Source organism: Chionomys nivalis, chromosome 18 (assembly GCF_950005125.1).
Source record: "Chionomys nivalis chromosome 18, mChiNiv1.1, whole genome shotgun sequence".
NCBI lineage: Eukaryota > Metazoa > Chordata > Mammalia > Rodentia > Cricetidae > Chionomys > Chionomys nivalis.
Window position 1 is genome coordinate 6,220,460 of NC_080103.1, and position 13,851 is coordinate 6,234,310.

Genomic DNA, 13,851 nt, shown 5'->3' on the forward strand with positions numbered 1-13,851 from the left:
TTTCATTGGTTGCTGAATTAGCCAATAATCACGAGGGAGGGAGCGAGGCGGGAGCCTATCGTGCCTGCGTTTGTTGGGACGCACCGGCCGACGCTTCTCTGCGGACCTGATTCTTTCAGGGAAAGGGCGGTTGAGTGGCCTCCATTGTTCAGGATTAAGCGGGCCATGAGGTAAGTGGACAGAGGTGCTTGAAAGTTCCTCCCGAAACCTCGGGAGGGCGGGCTGCAGCGGAGGCGGAGGGCCAAGGGCCTGTGTCTGGGCGGCTGACGGGAAGCCTGGCCGGCGAGAATGGAGTTGGAGGAGGCTGGTGGAGGCGGGGAGCCGGGCCTGGAGGGGCTGGGGCCCGGCAGGGCGCTGGGTTAGCACCTAGCCCTCGGGACTAGAGGACCAGAGCAGGCATCCTCGGGGTGCAGCGGGAAGGCTGGGGCGCTGCGCGTTATCCTGGTGCCTAGTGTTTGACCAGTAGGACATGCCTGGCAGCTGTTAGGCTGCGCTGATAAAGAGAAGTCACTTTACTCTGTTAGGATTGGTGTGCCTCCCAGTCGGGCTGCTTAGTAGGATCTTGTGTGTCAGGGTCTGAACCTTGTATTTTCCTGATGTGAACTTTGATAAAATCCAGAATTAGAAGTCGGGTGTGGTGTCGCACGCCGCAGTCACAGCACTGGGGAGGTAAGGCAGCACGGTCCGGAGTTCTAGGGTAGCCAGGAATACATGAGACCCCTCTCAAAAACAAAAATTCAGAATTAGGACGTCATGGGGGTGGGGCTGGGCACCGTTGGAATGGGGGAAAAGTGACTTCTGTAGTTGGGAACAGCAAGGTAAATTAGTTGGAAACAGCATGGCTGGTATGATGGAGACGTTTCCAGCGAGGTCATGGAAAATGTATGTATTTTTAGGGGTGACAGAGGACGTGGTCGTGGAGGGCGCTTTGGTTCCAGAGGAGGGCCTGGAGGAGGGTAAGTGTGGCTCTTTGCGTCTTTGGCCTGGTTTGATCCAGTCATTTAGAAGGGGGTTTGGAGTGGGCTGTTATACCTGATTTTGGTTTTTTGTTTTCGTTTTTATTTTTGTTTTGTTTTGATTTTTTTTTGAGACAGGTTTTCTCTGTATAGCTCTGGCTATCCGCAACTCACTCTGTAGACCAGGCTGGCCTCAAACTCACAGAAAGCCGCCTGCCTCTGCCTCCCTGAGTGCTAGGATTAGAGACAGGCCCACCACTGCCCTGCTCTACTTGATTTTGTGGAAGTCCTGTGAAGCATTTCTTTCTTGATGTCCTGCTAAGTGAATTTAATGCAGCTCAGAAACCCCCTAATCTGTAAAAGACAAAGCTGGTGCCCTGTGTCCCTCTCACTTACTTTCTGTTTGAGTAATTCTGGATTGTTTTTGTGTTTTAGGTTCAGGCCTTTTGTGCCCCATATCCCTTTTGATTTCTATTTGGTGAGTATTTGGCTTCCGAGGACTTTCCTGGCCATTGCTCAGATGAAGAAATGGAGCCTTGAATCTCCTTGTTAATGAAGTTGGATATTGTTCGGAGTCGATTTATGAATGGATGTAGTGTTTTATTTGAGAGGGGTCTTTCTCTGTATGCCTGGCCGGCCTGGAACAACAACAACAACAAAAAAAAAAACCCAAAACAACCGAACAAAAAATAAACCAATTGGCTAGCCAGTCTTCAAAGTGACTGTGATCCATTTGTAATCCCAGGAATGGAAGCCTGAGACAGGAGGACCCTGTTCAGGGCCCAAAGCCAGCCTGGGCTACTAATAGACAGAGCAGGGAAGAGAATTCCTTTACTGTTTGATTATAATATAAATAATTTTTATGGTTTATTTATTTTTGAGACAAGACCTGTATATATAATTTGGCTGGCCTAGAATTTACAGAACTCTGCCTGCCTCTGCCTCTTGAGTGCTAAAAGTGTGCTACCACACTGGATCCCCCACCCCCACTGGGTCTTTCTGTGTATCTTTGACTGTCCTGGAACTCAGAGATCCATCTGCCTCCCCCACCCAACACAGTGTTAGGATTATAGGTAGGTGCCACTGCCACCATACCCTGACTTCACAGTGAATTATTTTTATGTGTATGTTTACCCTCATGCATGCCTGGTCCACTTAGAGGCTAGAAGAGGTTTTCAGAGGTTGTGAGCTACCGTGTGTGCACTAGGAACCAACCTGGGCCTTCTGCAAGATCACCTAGTGTTGTTAATTGCTGAGCCATCTCTCCAGCCTCAGGGTTATAAGAGTAATGTGGCCGGTGGTTTAGCTCAGCTGGTAGAGTGCTTGTCTAGTATGCACAGAGCCCAGGGCATTTTATGTATCACACCTGTAATCCACACACACAGGAGGGTATGTCAGCATCAGCTACCCAGCAAGTTCAGGCCAGCCTATGATACAATAGGCCCTCTATCGCAAATAATTAACAGAGCAACAAGGTAATGAGAACTTGAATTAGGTTCTTCCTATTTATATTTGGACTTGAAATTGAAGGGGTTAAAAGCAAGTGTTCCAAGTTGGGTGTGACGGCTTTGAAATAATAGAGTGGATGGAAAAACAGGATCAAATACAGACTTTCCTGTGTGGGGGTGAGGGGTGGGGTTACTATAAAAATTTGTGTGTGTGTGTCTGTATGTATGTGCACCATACACATGTCTAGTACTGGTACTAGTGAAGGCTGAAGAAGGAGTGAGATTCCTTGGAACTGAAGTTACAGGTGGTTGTGAGCCCCGTGTGGGTATTGTGAATTGAACCTGGGCCCTCTGTAAGAATAACTGCTGAGCCATCTCTCCAGCCCCCTTCCCCTTTTTTCTTTTCTTGTTTTGAGACAGGGTTTCTGTGTGTGTAGCATCCTGGAACTCTCTGTAGAATGACATTGAATTCAGATCGTCTGCCTCTCGAGTGCTGGGACTAAAGGCGTGCACCACCACACTTGACTTCTAGCCTCTATTATTATTAAAATGATTTCTTTTACGTGCATTCGTGTTTTGCCTGCATATGTCTATGAGGGTGTCAGATCCTCTGGAACTGGAGTTATAGACAGTTGTTAGCTGCCTTGTGGTTGCTGGGAATTGAACCTGGGACCTCTGGAAATCCCAGTGCTCTTAACCCCTGAGTCATCATCTCTCTAGCCCTCCTATTTTTAATTTTTTAAATGTTTTTATAACTAAGGAGTGGTGATGCACACTTTTAATTTCAGCAGTTGGGAGGCAGAAGGCAGTCAGATTTCTGAGTTCAAGACCAGCCTAGTCTACAGAGTGAGTTCTAGGGTAGCAAGGACTACATAAGAAAGCCCCATCTTAAAAAACCAAGTAATAAATAATAGTAGTATTTTTATTACATTTATTATCATACGTATACCATAGCAAATGTGTGAAGATCAGAGGACGACTTGCAGGGTTTGGTTCTATGTGGGTCCCAGAAGTTGATAATTCAGGGCCTTTATTGTCAAGCCATCTCCCTGGATCCTGTTCATATATTTTTGAGACCAGGTCTCATTGTAGCCCAGGCTGGTGCTGAACTGTTGATTCTCCTGCGTTTATCTTGGAAGTGCTGGGATTACAAGTAGATAACAATTTTATTTCTGCTACTCAACAGTATATTCTTCTGTATGTTATTTTTGGTAAATAACAGTTTAATTTCTGGTTTAGTGTGAAATGGCTTTTCCTCGCGTCAAGCCTGCACCCGATGAAACATCCTTCAGCGAAGCTTTGCTGAAGAGGAATCAGGACCTTGCCCCCAATTCTGCGGAGCAGGTATGTTCTTTCCTGAGTCTGTGCTAAGGGCCTAAAGAGTTAAGAGTTGGGCTGGAGAGACGGCTCAGAGGTTAAGAGCACTGGCTGTTCTTCCAGAGTGCCCACATGATAGCTCACAGCTGCCTGTAGCTCCAGTCCCAGGGGTCTGACCCCTCACACAGGCATGCATGCAGGCAGAACACCAATGTGTCTATGAAATAAAGTTAAAAAATAAATTGAAGAGTTAAGAATCCATCTGATTAATAAGAGTATTGTCTTGCCTAGGATTGTAGGCCACTGATAGACCACTTACCGAGCACACTTGAGGGTCTGGGTTATCAGAACCCAAATTCATCCCCCTTCTTACTGTAGGTGGAGAGTCTGGTGATGATGCAAACAAATTAGATATGTTATTTTGTGTAATTTTTGGCCTTAGGGTATTTTTGCTTTGTGACATTTTCAGGCTTCTATCCTTTCTTTGGTGACAAAAATAAACAATGTGATTGACAACTTGATTGTGGCTCCAGGGACATTTGAAGTGGTGAGTTTTAATGAATTAGCCCTAAGAAAGGGCAGCCTTGGTGGGATGGAAATTTTCTTGGCCCTTGCCTGTTAATCTTTCAGTTGTCTGCTATCCAGATCAAAGCCCAAAGTGGAAAAGTACTGGGGCATTCTGGAACTTTGTGATCTAAGGACAAGATTGTGTCCCTGGTCTAGTCCTGTATGGTTGTCTGGGGTGTGATTTGGTCACGGGGGCTTCCAGATCTGGTAGTAAGGCTGCTGAAATAGGCCTGTGGAGACTCGCCACCTTCGTTTTTCTCCATTTCCTGGAAATCCCTTTTTTAACAGCAAATTGAAGAAGTCCGACAGGTCGGATCCTATAAAAAGGGGACAATGACTACAGGACACAATGTGGCTGACTTGGTGGTTATACTAAAGATCCTGCCAACATGTAAGTGTTTTTCTCTGTTGGGGATGGGACATGGCATTGGGCGTGTTAGCTTTTAAAGCCAGGCGGTGTTGGCACACGCCTTTAATCCCAGCACTTGGGAGACAGAGACAGGTGGATCTCTGTGAGTTCGAGGCCAGCCTGGTCTACAAAAGCTAGTTCCAGGACAGGCTCCAAAGCTACAGAGAAACCCTGTCTTGAAAAACAAAAACAACAAAAAAAGATTTTTATATTTTATTTCTATTAGTGTTATGCTTGTATGAATACATGAATACCATGCACATGCCTGGTGCTCACAGAAGTCAGAAGAGGACTTTGGATCCCCTGGAACTGGAGTTATAGATGGTTGTGAACCAGAAATAGGTGTTGGAAACTGAACCCAGGTCCTCTGCAAGAGGAACAAGTACTTTTAACCCCTGAGCCAGCCCACTTTCCTAAACATTATGGTTAGTTGTAGGGCTGGTAATAATTTTAAAGTCCAGACCATCCATCTGTCTATCCAACCATTCATCCATTTGTGAGTGGAAGGGAAATAGTAAATTTATTATTTATTTTTCTTTGTTTGAGACAGGGTCTCACTGTGTAGCTCTGGCTATCCTGGAATTCACTATGTAGAATAGGCTGGTCTACAACTCAGATTTGCTTGCCTCTGCCTCCTGAGTGCTGGGATTAAAGGTGTTTACCATCACACTAGGCTCTTTATTTTTTTTATTTTTTTTATTTTTTAATGCAATTGGAGTGATATGGGACTAACTGTAGTGTGTGTCTAGAAGTTATGGCCAGTACTAAAGTCCACATCCATTAACTGGAATCAGTTTTGCTCTCTGTGAGACATTGGTTGTGTCTAGACACATGTTTGAGTATTTCAACCAGAGGTGCTACTGGCATGAGTAGGGGAAGGGGCCAGGTGTGCTAAGACAGACCCCGTCCTCACTGAAGGGAATAACCCAGCCCACGTGTCCTAAGTGCTAGTGACCTGAGGACACTGCTGTGCAAAGAAGGCGTGTAAGCCTTTAATCCCAGCACTTGGGAAGCAGAGTCTACAGAATGAGTTCCAGGACAGCCAAGGCCAGAGAAAACTCTGCCGCAAAAAAAAAAAAAAAGACGGAGGAGGTGGTGGTGTTAGTAGTAAAAAGATGTAGAAGAAGAAGAAAAAGATGTATATGCCTGGGGATGCCTGTTGCTTGAAACTTCCAGATTCTCTGTCCAGACTCATTCCCCCGGCAAGAGTTCATTTTAGTTGAATAAACTTCAGTCTGTAGAAATGGAATTGCCACATTGTTTACTGACAGAAGTAGTCCGCATAAAATGTGTACTGTGACATTAATTTTGTCCTTTTTCCCATCTAGTGGAAGCTGTTGCTGCCCTGGGGAACAAGGTTGTGGAAAGCCTGAGAGCCCAGGACCCCTCAGAAGGTCTGTGTCTGCTCTGAATATATAAGTAGTGGCAACAGCAGCTGCGCTTACATAGAGAGTCAGGGCTGTGTGGGGCAGCGTCTAGCAAGAGTCTCAGGCAGTCACAGTTTATTTTCTTTTATTATGAAGGGTGGGTTACTCCGTAGTTCAGGCTGGCCTCAAATTACGTTCCTCCTCCCTCAGCCTCCCAAGTGCTAGGATCATAGATGGGTATGTGCCACTGAATTCTGATTTGTTTTAAAGCTCTGTAATTTAAAATAACCCTAAGCTTGAATTTGTATGTGTGGTATTGAGGTTGAACACAGTGCCTCTCATACATGCTAGGTGATCAGTCGGCCACTGAGCTTCATCTCCAGACCTCGTCTCTTCACCTTGCACTGTCCCTCTGCTCCCCTACCTTTGAGATGGGTGTCAGGTTGGTCTAGTACTCCTGATGATCTTCTTGCTGCCACCTTCCACTTACTGGTATCCAAGCTCTTATTGATGTTTGAGACCAGCCTTTGCTACATATACAGCTTGTCTCAAAAATTAAGTAGCTCACTGCCAGAAAACCCACCTGTTAACCAGGTATGGCATACCTATAACCCCAACATTTGAGAAGCTAGGGCAGGGGGTTTGATAATTTAAGATCAGCCTGAGCTATATACATAGTAAAGCCTTATTCCCAAAACAAAATGAAGGCTGGGTAAATAGAGCCTAGCTGGCAGGGTCCATGTCTAGCGTGTGAAGTTCTGAGATTGAGTACTCAGCATTATATCCGGCAGATTTGGTGGCACACTTACATATGTTTAACTAGTGAGGCAGAGGAAGGAGGATCAGCAGGTCCGTCATCTTTGGCTAGACAATGAGTTGGAAGGCAGCCTGAGCTAAATGAGATCTTGTCTCAAAAGCAAAACGGGTTAGCAAGATGGCACATTGGGTAAAGGTGCTTGCCACTAAGCCTGATGCCCTGAGTTTGTTCCCTGGGCCTACATGGTGGAAGGAGAGAACTTACTCCTAAAAGGTTGTCCTTTGGCCCACTCATACACGCTCTAAATAAATATAATTTAATAATAAAAGCAAAACAGAACAAATATGTGTTACATATTTTTGATTATTTTGTTCTTTTAGTTTTGACCATGCTGACTAATGAAACTGGCTTTGAAATCAGCTCTTCTGATGCTACAGTGAAAATTCTCATTACAACAGTCCCGCCCAATCTCCGGAAACTGGACCCGGAACTCCATTGTGAGTCTTCTGTCCTCATTTGTGACGGGATTTGGCGCTTTCTGGAAGTTTTAGTATTGCATTAACTGTGAGGGGTTACTTTCTCCATGATTTGTAAACCGCTTTACCAGCTTCCTAGTAAGATTTTCAAAGCCTTAAAAAGGATTGCAGAAGAAAAAAACTTGGAAGAAAAATTTTTAAAAAAGTAAAAGCGTGTGTAAATACTTAGATGGGAAGTAGATTATTGGAAGAGATATGTATGTTGCCTGTTTTCAGATTTAGTTGGGGGGGCAACCATAGTGTTTGGACAAGTGGCTTGCCGTACTTCTGGACAGGCACTGGGATTGACTCTATTGCACATTTAATAGGAAAGTTTCTTAGCCTGTTATGCTTGTCTCCAGTGGACATCAAGGTGTTGCAGAGCGCCTTAGCAGCCATCCGGCATGCCCGCTGGTTTGAAGAAAATGCTTCTCAGTCCACGTGAGTCTCATTGGTTATTTGTAGAAGGAGTGTAGTGGTTCTGGCCTGTGATCCAGCCACCATGAACAATAGATCCCCCCCCCCCCCCCGCCTCCTCTGACAGAACTGTTTCAGAAGTGATGTCTGGGTTTTGATTTTTACCTAAAATGAACAAGGTTGGGGAGGGTATGTTAATATTTTATTGTGTGTGTGAGTGCACATTACACAGGTCACAGTTGGGTAGCTAGTCTCAGGACAACTTTAAGGAATTTTCTCATTTCAGGTTAGTCAAACTTAGGAACAAATGCCTTTCTCTGTTGATGCAGCTGGTGGCCACTGTACATGTAGTTCTCTAAATAGTATAGTCAGCGTTGACTGCTCAGTGTGGAACTACCAGTATATATTACCTCTAACCTATGGGTCTCTTACATTCAGAGTTAAAGTTCTCATCAGGTTGCTAAAGGACTTGAGGATTCGTTTTCCTGGCTTCGAGCCTCTTACACCCTGGATCCTTGACCTACTTGTAAGTTTTTTTTTTTTAAAAAAGGCGGTGAGGATGTAGCTGTGTAGAGCGCTTGTCCAGTATGTGAGAGGTCGTGGTGCGATTGGAGTCACTCATCGTCTATAGTTAGTTTAGTTTTGAGACAGGGTTTTCTGTGTAGCCCTGGCTGTGGTGAAACTTACTCTGTAGACCAGGCTGGCACTGAGCTCAGGTCCGACTGCCTCTGTCTCTAGAGTACTTGGATTAAAAGAATGAGCCACCACACCCAGCTTGATTTACTCCCAAATCTACCAACATCAGAAATCCAATGAGGCCTAAGAGAAATTGTAGTCAGTCTTCGACAGACTGAGACAGGAGCATTTGGGGTTCAAGGATAGTCTTAGGGAGACCTTGTCCTTAAAAAAAAAAAAAAAACCCAAAGTTTATCTAGGAAGACTGGAAGTTTACTGCTTCAGTGACGTTTTTAGTGCTCGGTGAAAGTACTCTGTGCTCTCATTACTGTCAGCTCGTCATTACAGACTTACTCTCTTCCAGGGACACTATGCTGTGATGAATAACCCTACCAGACAGCCTTTGGCCCTAAATGTGGCATACAGGTATAGCATGCTTCTTTAGGTTTGGGGTATAAGCTGTTTTGTGTGCTTTCTAAGAAAGTGTCTTTGTGTTTTAGGCGTTGCTTGCAGATTCTGGCTGCAGGACTGTTCCTGCCAGGGTCAGTGGGTATCACTGACCCCTGTGAGAGTGGCAACTTCAGAGTACACACAGTCATGACCCTGGAACAACAGGACATGGTGTGCTACACAGCTCAGACTCTGGTTCGAATTCTCTCCCATGGAGGCTTTAGGAAGATTCTTGGCCAGGAGGGGGATGCCAGCTGTGAGTTCTCCCTGTGGTGTGGTCCAGGGGTTCTGATCTATAGAGATGCTGTATCTTTAAGGTGCCCTAATATTTCTGGGTATAGCTTATTTTGTTTACTGTTCGTATGAAACATGTTTTTCCTTCTCTTCCAGATCTTGCTTCTGAAATATCTACCTGGGATGGGGTCATTGTGACACCTTCAGAAAAGGCTTATGAGAAGCCGCCTGAGAAGAAGGAGGGGGAAGAAGAGGAGGAAAACACAGAAGAGCCACCTCAAGGGGAAGAAGAAGAAAGTATGGAGACTCAGGAGTGAACTCCCCTTTACTCCTTGCTGCCCAAGGGAAGATGGGGCTAAACCAGCTGCCATGGGCTTTATTTTATTTTATTTTATTTTATTTTATTTTTTTGAGACAGGGTTTCTCTGTAATTTTGGAGCCTGTCCTGGAACTAGCTCTTGTAGACCAGGCTGGTCTCGAACTCACAGAGATCCGCCTGCCTCTGCCTCCCGAGTGCTGGGATTAAAGGCGTGCGCCACCACCGCCTGGCTGCCATGGGCTTTATATGGTGGCATTTCTGTGGCATAGGGAGATGGAAGAAAGGAAAACAAACTAAAGGAAAGGAGGCTAGTTACTGTTTGGATAGTGGCTAAGCAGCCAGATGTCTCCCATTTGTGACTGTATATGCCATCCGTCTATCTGAATGAAGCACATTCCAATATTTAAAGCTAACCACTCCCAACCAGTATACTCTCTGTTGAAATGTTGTAAAGTGTCTGGGAATTTTTTTTTTTCTACGAAAAATGAGTAAAGTACTTCCTAGCCGGGCTTTTGGTTTTATTTTTCAACATGTAGCAGTCATTTCTGCCTTCTATACACTTCATTTAGAATTAAAATTGAATCTTTTATTATAAACACTGAGATTGCAATTTCAGCCTATATAAATTAATGTTTGAGAGTAAACTGGAATACATTTAAGCCTTATGATTTGTGGGACTCCACCATTCTGGGCTATTATAGAACTCTTTTGTACACCAACATTGTGATGGCTAATTTTCATGTCAGTATGGTTTAGGAGATTGGTGAGACATGCCTAGTTTTCTGCGGAGGATTAACTGAGCAAGATCACCCTAGATGTGGATGAAATCATTCTTCGAGCTGGGTACCTGGACAGAATAAAGGGATAAAAGACAAAGTAGGCAGAATCCCAGCATTCCCTTCTCTTGGCCAGCAGGAGATGGGAGAAGCTTGGTTACCACACACTCATGTCTGACAACAGGCCTAGAAACATGGGTCACGGTGACCATGTCCTGAACCCTTTTGAGAACACAAAGCAAGATAAATCCTTTTTTGTTAATAACCGATAACAAGCATTTAATAATGTTGACCAATACTATCAGCATTCAAGCCAGGGTAGTCAAGGGGATAAATTATTTACCTTGACTTTGCCAAAGTCCTCAGTTGTAAAGAAAACAAGTGGAACCACACGTAGAGGGAATCCCTCTACGACAGCAAGTGACAGGATGGTCAGCATTGGTCAAGTAGGCCTGGAAAGGATGGAACTCAACCATGAAGCTTTAAGTTTTTATTTTATGTGAATGGATGTTTTGTCTGCATCTTGTATGTGTGCTGTGCCCCAAAAAGCCAGAAGAGGGCATTGGATCCCCTGGAACTGTAGATTGCTATGAGCCACCCCTTGAGTCCTGGGAACTGAACTCCATTATCTGGAAGAACAGTCAGTGCTCTTGAATCACTGAGCCATCCCTCCAGCCCTTAAAATAGATAGCTTAAAAAAAAAAAAAATAACAAACCACAAAAGCTTAGGGATTCTGTGCTCTACCCTTGACCTTGGATCTTCATGTCATTTGTTGTGCTCTCCTGGGGCAGCACTGATGAAGGCAATAGTTGTGACCCTTGCTAAGAAGCAAACATTAAAATATATAGGATATATATGTAAAGATGAGTCTGGAAGAGTCATGACCATGAGAGGAACTGTGGTAAAGCAGAGGGGGAGGAGCGGAAATATTCCTGCACTAACACTGGTGTGTTTGGAACTTTCTACACATGATGCCTAACCTTAACATTCTCTGTGGGGAAATGTGTAGATGGGAGCCAGGCACCTGGTACATGCCTGTAATCTCAGCATTCAGCCAGCCTGGGCTACACAGTGAGAAGCTTATTCTTGGAAGCACAAGCTGTAACGGAAGCTCTTTAGGAAAGTCTGCAGTGTGCATGTTTCTTGAGGCCACTACATGAACGAGTGCACAGTTCAAACAAACCTAAGGTCGACAGAAACTTCTGGGATCTTCTCATGGCTACCAAAAAAAGCAGCTGGAGAACAGTACTTGTACACTCAGGTCATAGGCCCAACTTATTTGCTTGGAGAACCAGGAGGGTAAACTCCTGAATCCAGCATTGCTCTCCTTCGAGCTGTTTCCTTGGCAACACTGTGGTTTAGCCGCCTTAGCCGTTCCTACAAGACAGGAAGACGGGGAATCTAATGACCGCTGTAGAAAGTTTACCTGAGTTAAGAAGACACTGAAAGGGACCTTAGGCTTGAACTCTTTATCCTATTTTTTTTTTTTTTTTTTTTCAAGATGGTTTCTCTGTGTAGTCCTGGCTGTCCTGGAACTCACTCTATAGACCAGGTTGGCCTCAAACTCAGATCTGCCTGCCTCTGCCTCCCAAGTGCTGGGATTAAAGGTGAGTGCCACCACCACAGGGCTGGTTCAGGCAATCCTTTAAGTATATATAAGCTTGTAAATGACATCCACTAGATATTAAGAATACTTGTCTAGTATTTTAGAGGACCTGAGGCTGAGGTCTAGTATGGGGGAGGGGTTAACACCGCCCTTTCCCTGGTGGTTAAAATGTTTGGTGGCTTTCATTGTGTTGAAGACATAAAGTGGGATAAAGAACTGGTAAGACTTTTGTTTTGCCTTTTTTTTTTTTTTTGGTTTTTCGAGACAGGGTTTCTCTTTGACTTTGGAGCCTGTCCTGGAACTAGCTCTGTAAACCAGGCTGGTCTCGAACTCCCAGAGATCCGCCTGCCTCTGCCTCCCGAGTGCTGGGATTAAAGGCGTGCGCCACCACCACCCGGCCTGTTTTACTTTTTTGATCCAGGGTCCTACTACATAGTCCAGGCTATATGCTCCAAGTCCCAACCATCCTTCTTGCCTTAGCCCACCAAATGCTGAAATTTCATTATGTGTCAACATGCTCTGCTAAGAAAACTTTCTTTTTTACTTACCTGGGCATTCTGTAAAATATTGTTCACCAAGACAACTCGTCGCCTGGCGTTAAGCAGCTTCTTAACATAGGGGTCCAGATCCAAGGCCACCTTCTGATCCTCATTGATCCGGCATAGTTCTGAGAAGAGCAAATGGGCAACCAACATCTAATGGCTCATTTTTTGTTCTTAGGGAATATAAAAGAGGAACAAGATGAAAAACACTCTTGCAGTCTTGTGTGACCACAGATACCTACCCTTCACTCCCTTTCATTCTGTCCTAAGATATACCCAGAAATTAGAGTCCGTGAGTAGTTCTGATATTGAGGAAACCAAAGCTCGTAAAAGTGAGTTCAAGGAGGCCGGGCGTGGTGGCGCACGCCTTTAATCCCAGCACTCGGGAGGCAGAGGCAGGCGGATCTCTGTGAGTTCGAGACCAGCCTGGTCTACAGAGCTAGTTCCAGGACAGGCTCCAAAGCCACAGAGAAACCCTGGCTCGAAAAACCAAAAAAAAAAAAAAAAAAAAAAAAAAAAAAAAAAAAAAAAAGTGAGTTCAAGGGTTCTAGGTATTCCGGGTGCTCACTCACCTGTAGCTAGGTTGTCAATTTGTTCCCGGAGCTCTACCTGGCTTTCTCTGCAAAGAGGTACAAAGACCTACACGGTCAGTGAATGGGAAACTAATTCTACTTATTCCTCAAGTACTGAGACAAGCCTCTCAAAGGCCTCACCTCCGCCTCTTTGACCCAGAAGAGTCTCAAGAACTTACCGGGTCTTTACCTCTCGCGGCCCCGCCCCTACAAAGCCAGTTCCACAGGCCCCGCCCCCAGCCCTCCCGGTCCAGCACCTGACCGCGTGCACGTGAGAGTCGAGCTGCTGCACAGCGGGTCGCAGGAACTCCAGGAGCCCCTCGGCAAAGAGGTCGCGGCCCGTGGGCCCCGCCACCGGGGTCCCTGCCCCTGACACGGCAGCGGAACCTGCTGCCGCCATCACCAACTGCCCTGACGCCCGCAGCCTGCCGCGAGGGCCGCCGGGAACGGCAGCGTGCGGCGGTGCGCCGCTAGGGGGCGCTGAGGTGCACAGTCCACCCGGCGATGGGCTAGCTGGGAAATGGAGTCCTCAGAGAGCCGAGGGCGAGCGTGCTAGTCCCCTGGACCGCAATTCTTTAGCGAGCTTAAAGGGACGGGATCCAGACTTCAGGAACCCTCAGGAACCATGTTTTTGGATTGGCTATTTTTAAATTTTACTTAATTTTTTTTTTTTTTTTTTTTTTTTTCCCCGAGACAGGGTTTCTCTGTAGCTTTGGTGCCCGTCCTGGAACTAGCTCTTGTAGACCAGGCTGGTCTCGAACTCCCAGAGATCCGCCTGTCTCTGTCTTCCGAGTACTGGGATTAAAGGCGTGCGCCCGGCTACTTAATTTTTTTTTTTTAAAGGCAGGGTCTCTTTACATAGCCCTGGGTGGCTTAGTACTATGTAGACCAGGATGGTCTCGAACTCACCGAGATTCGCCTCC

At 45.6% G+C, this 13,851-nt stretch overlaps 2 protein-coding genes across 2 annotated transcripts; one reads left to right on the forward strand and one right to left on the reverse strand.

Annotated features, from left to right (window-relative positions):
• The first annotated feature begins 63 nt into the window (after positions 1–63).
• Positions 64–9,565, forward strand: Ilf2 (interleukin enhancer binding factor 2). Its single transcript, XM_057793678.1, has 13 exons — positions 64–170; positions 897–956; positions 1,392–1,434; positions 3,644–3,748; positions 4,191–4,268; positions 4,577–4,679; positions 6,026–6,091; positions 7,202–7,318; positions 7,699–7,777; positions 8,192–8,279; positions 8,793–8,854; positions 8,929–9,134; positions 9,269–9,565. The coding sequence occupies exons 1-13, from the start codon at positions 166–168 to the stop codon at positions 9,427–9,429; spliced, it is 1,173 nt and encodes a 390-aa protein (XP_057649661.1). The 5' UTR covers positions 64–165; the 3' UTR covers positions 9,430–9,565.
• A 1,119-nt stretch (positions 9,566–10,684) lies between these two features.
• Snapin (SNAP associated protein) lies at positions 10,685–13,365 on the reverse strand. Its single transcript, XM_057793679.1, has 4 exons — positions 13,186–13,365; positions 12,929–12,975; positions 12,363–12,481; positions 10,685–11,585 (listed from the first exon to the last, which is right to left on the reverse strand). Exons 1-4 carry the CDS (start codon positions 13,326–13,328, stop codon positions 11,484–11,486), a joined length of 411 nt encoding a protein of 136 aa, XP_057649662.1. The 5' UTR covers positions 13,329–13,365; the 3' UTR covers positions 10,685–11,483.
• Positions 13,366–13,851: the final 486 nt, after the last annotated feature.

Excerpts from the sequence above, each read along its gene's own strand:
- Ilf2 (XM_057793678.1), top strand. Across the intron at positions 3,749-4,190 it reads CCCCCAATTCTGCGGAGCAG|GCTTCTATCCTTTCTTTGGT; the intron begins GTATGTTCTTTC and ends TGACATTTTCAG. Across the intron at positions 7,778-8,191 it reads GAAAATGCTTCTCAGTCCAC|AGTTAAAGTTCTCATCAGGT; the intron begins GTGAGTCTCATT and ends TCTTACATTCAG.
- Snapin (XM_057793679.1), bottom strand. The coding sequence starts at position 13,328 with ATGGCGGCAGCAGGTTCCGCTGCCGTGTCAGGGGCAGGGACCCCGGTG. Across the intron at positions 12,976-13,185 it reads TCTCACGTGCACGCGGTCAG|AGAAAGCCAGGTAGAGCTCC; the intron begins GTGCTGGACCGG and ends ACCTCTTTGCAG. Across the intron at positions 11,586-12,362 it reads ATATTTTACAGAATGCCCAG|GAACGGCTAAGGCGGCTAAA; the intron begins GTAAGTAAAAAA and ends CCTGTCTTGTAG.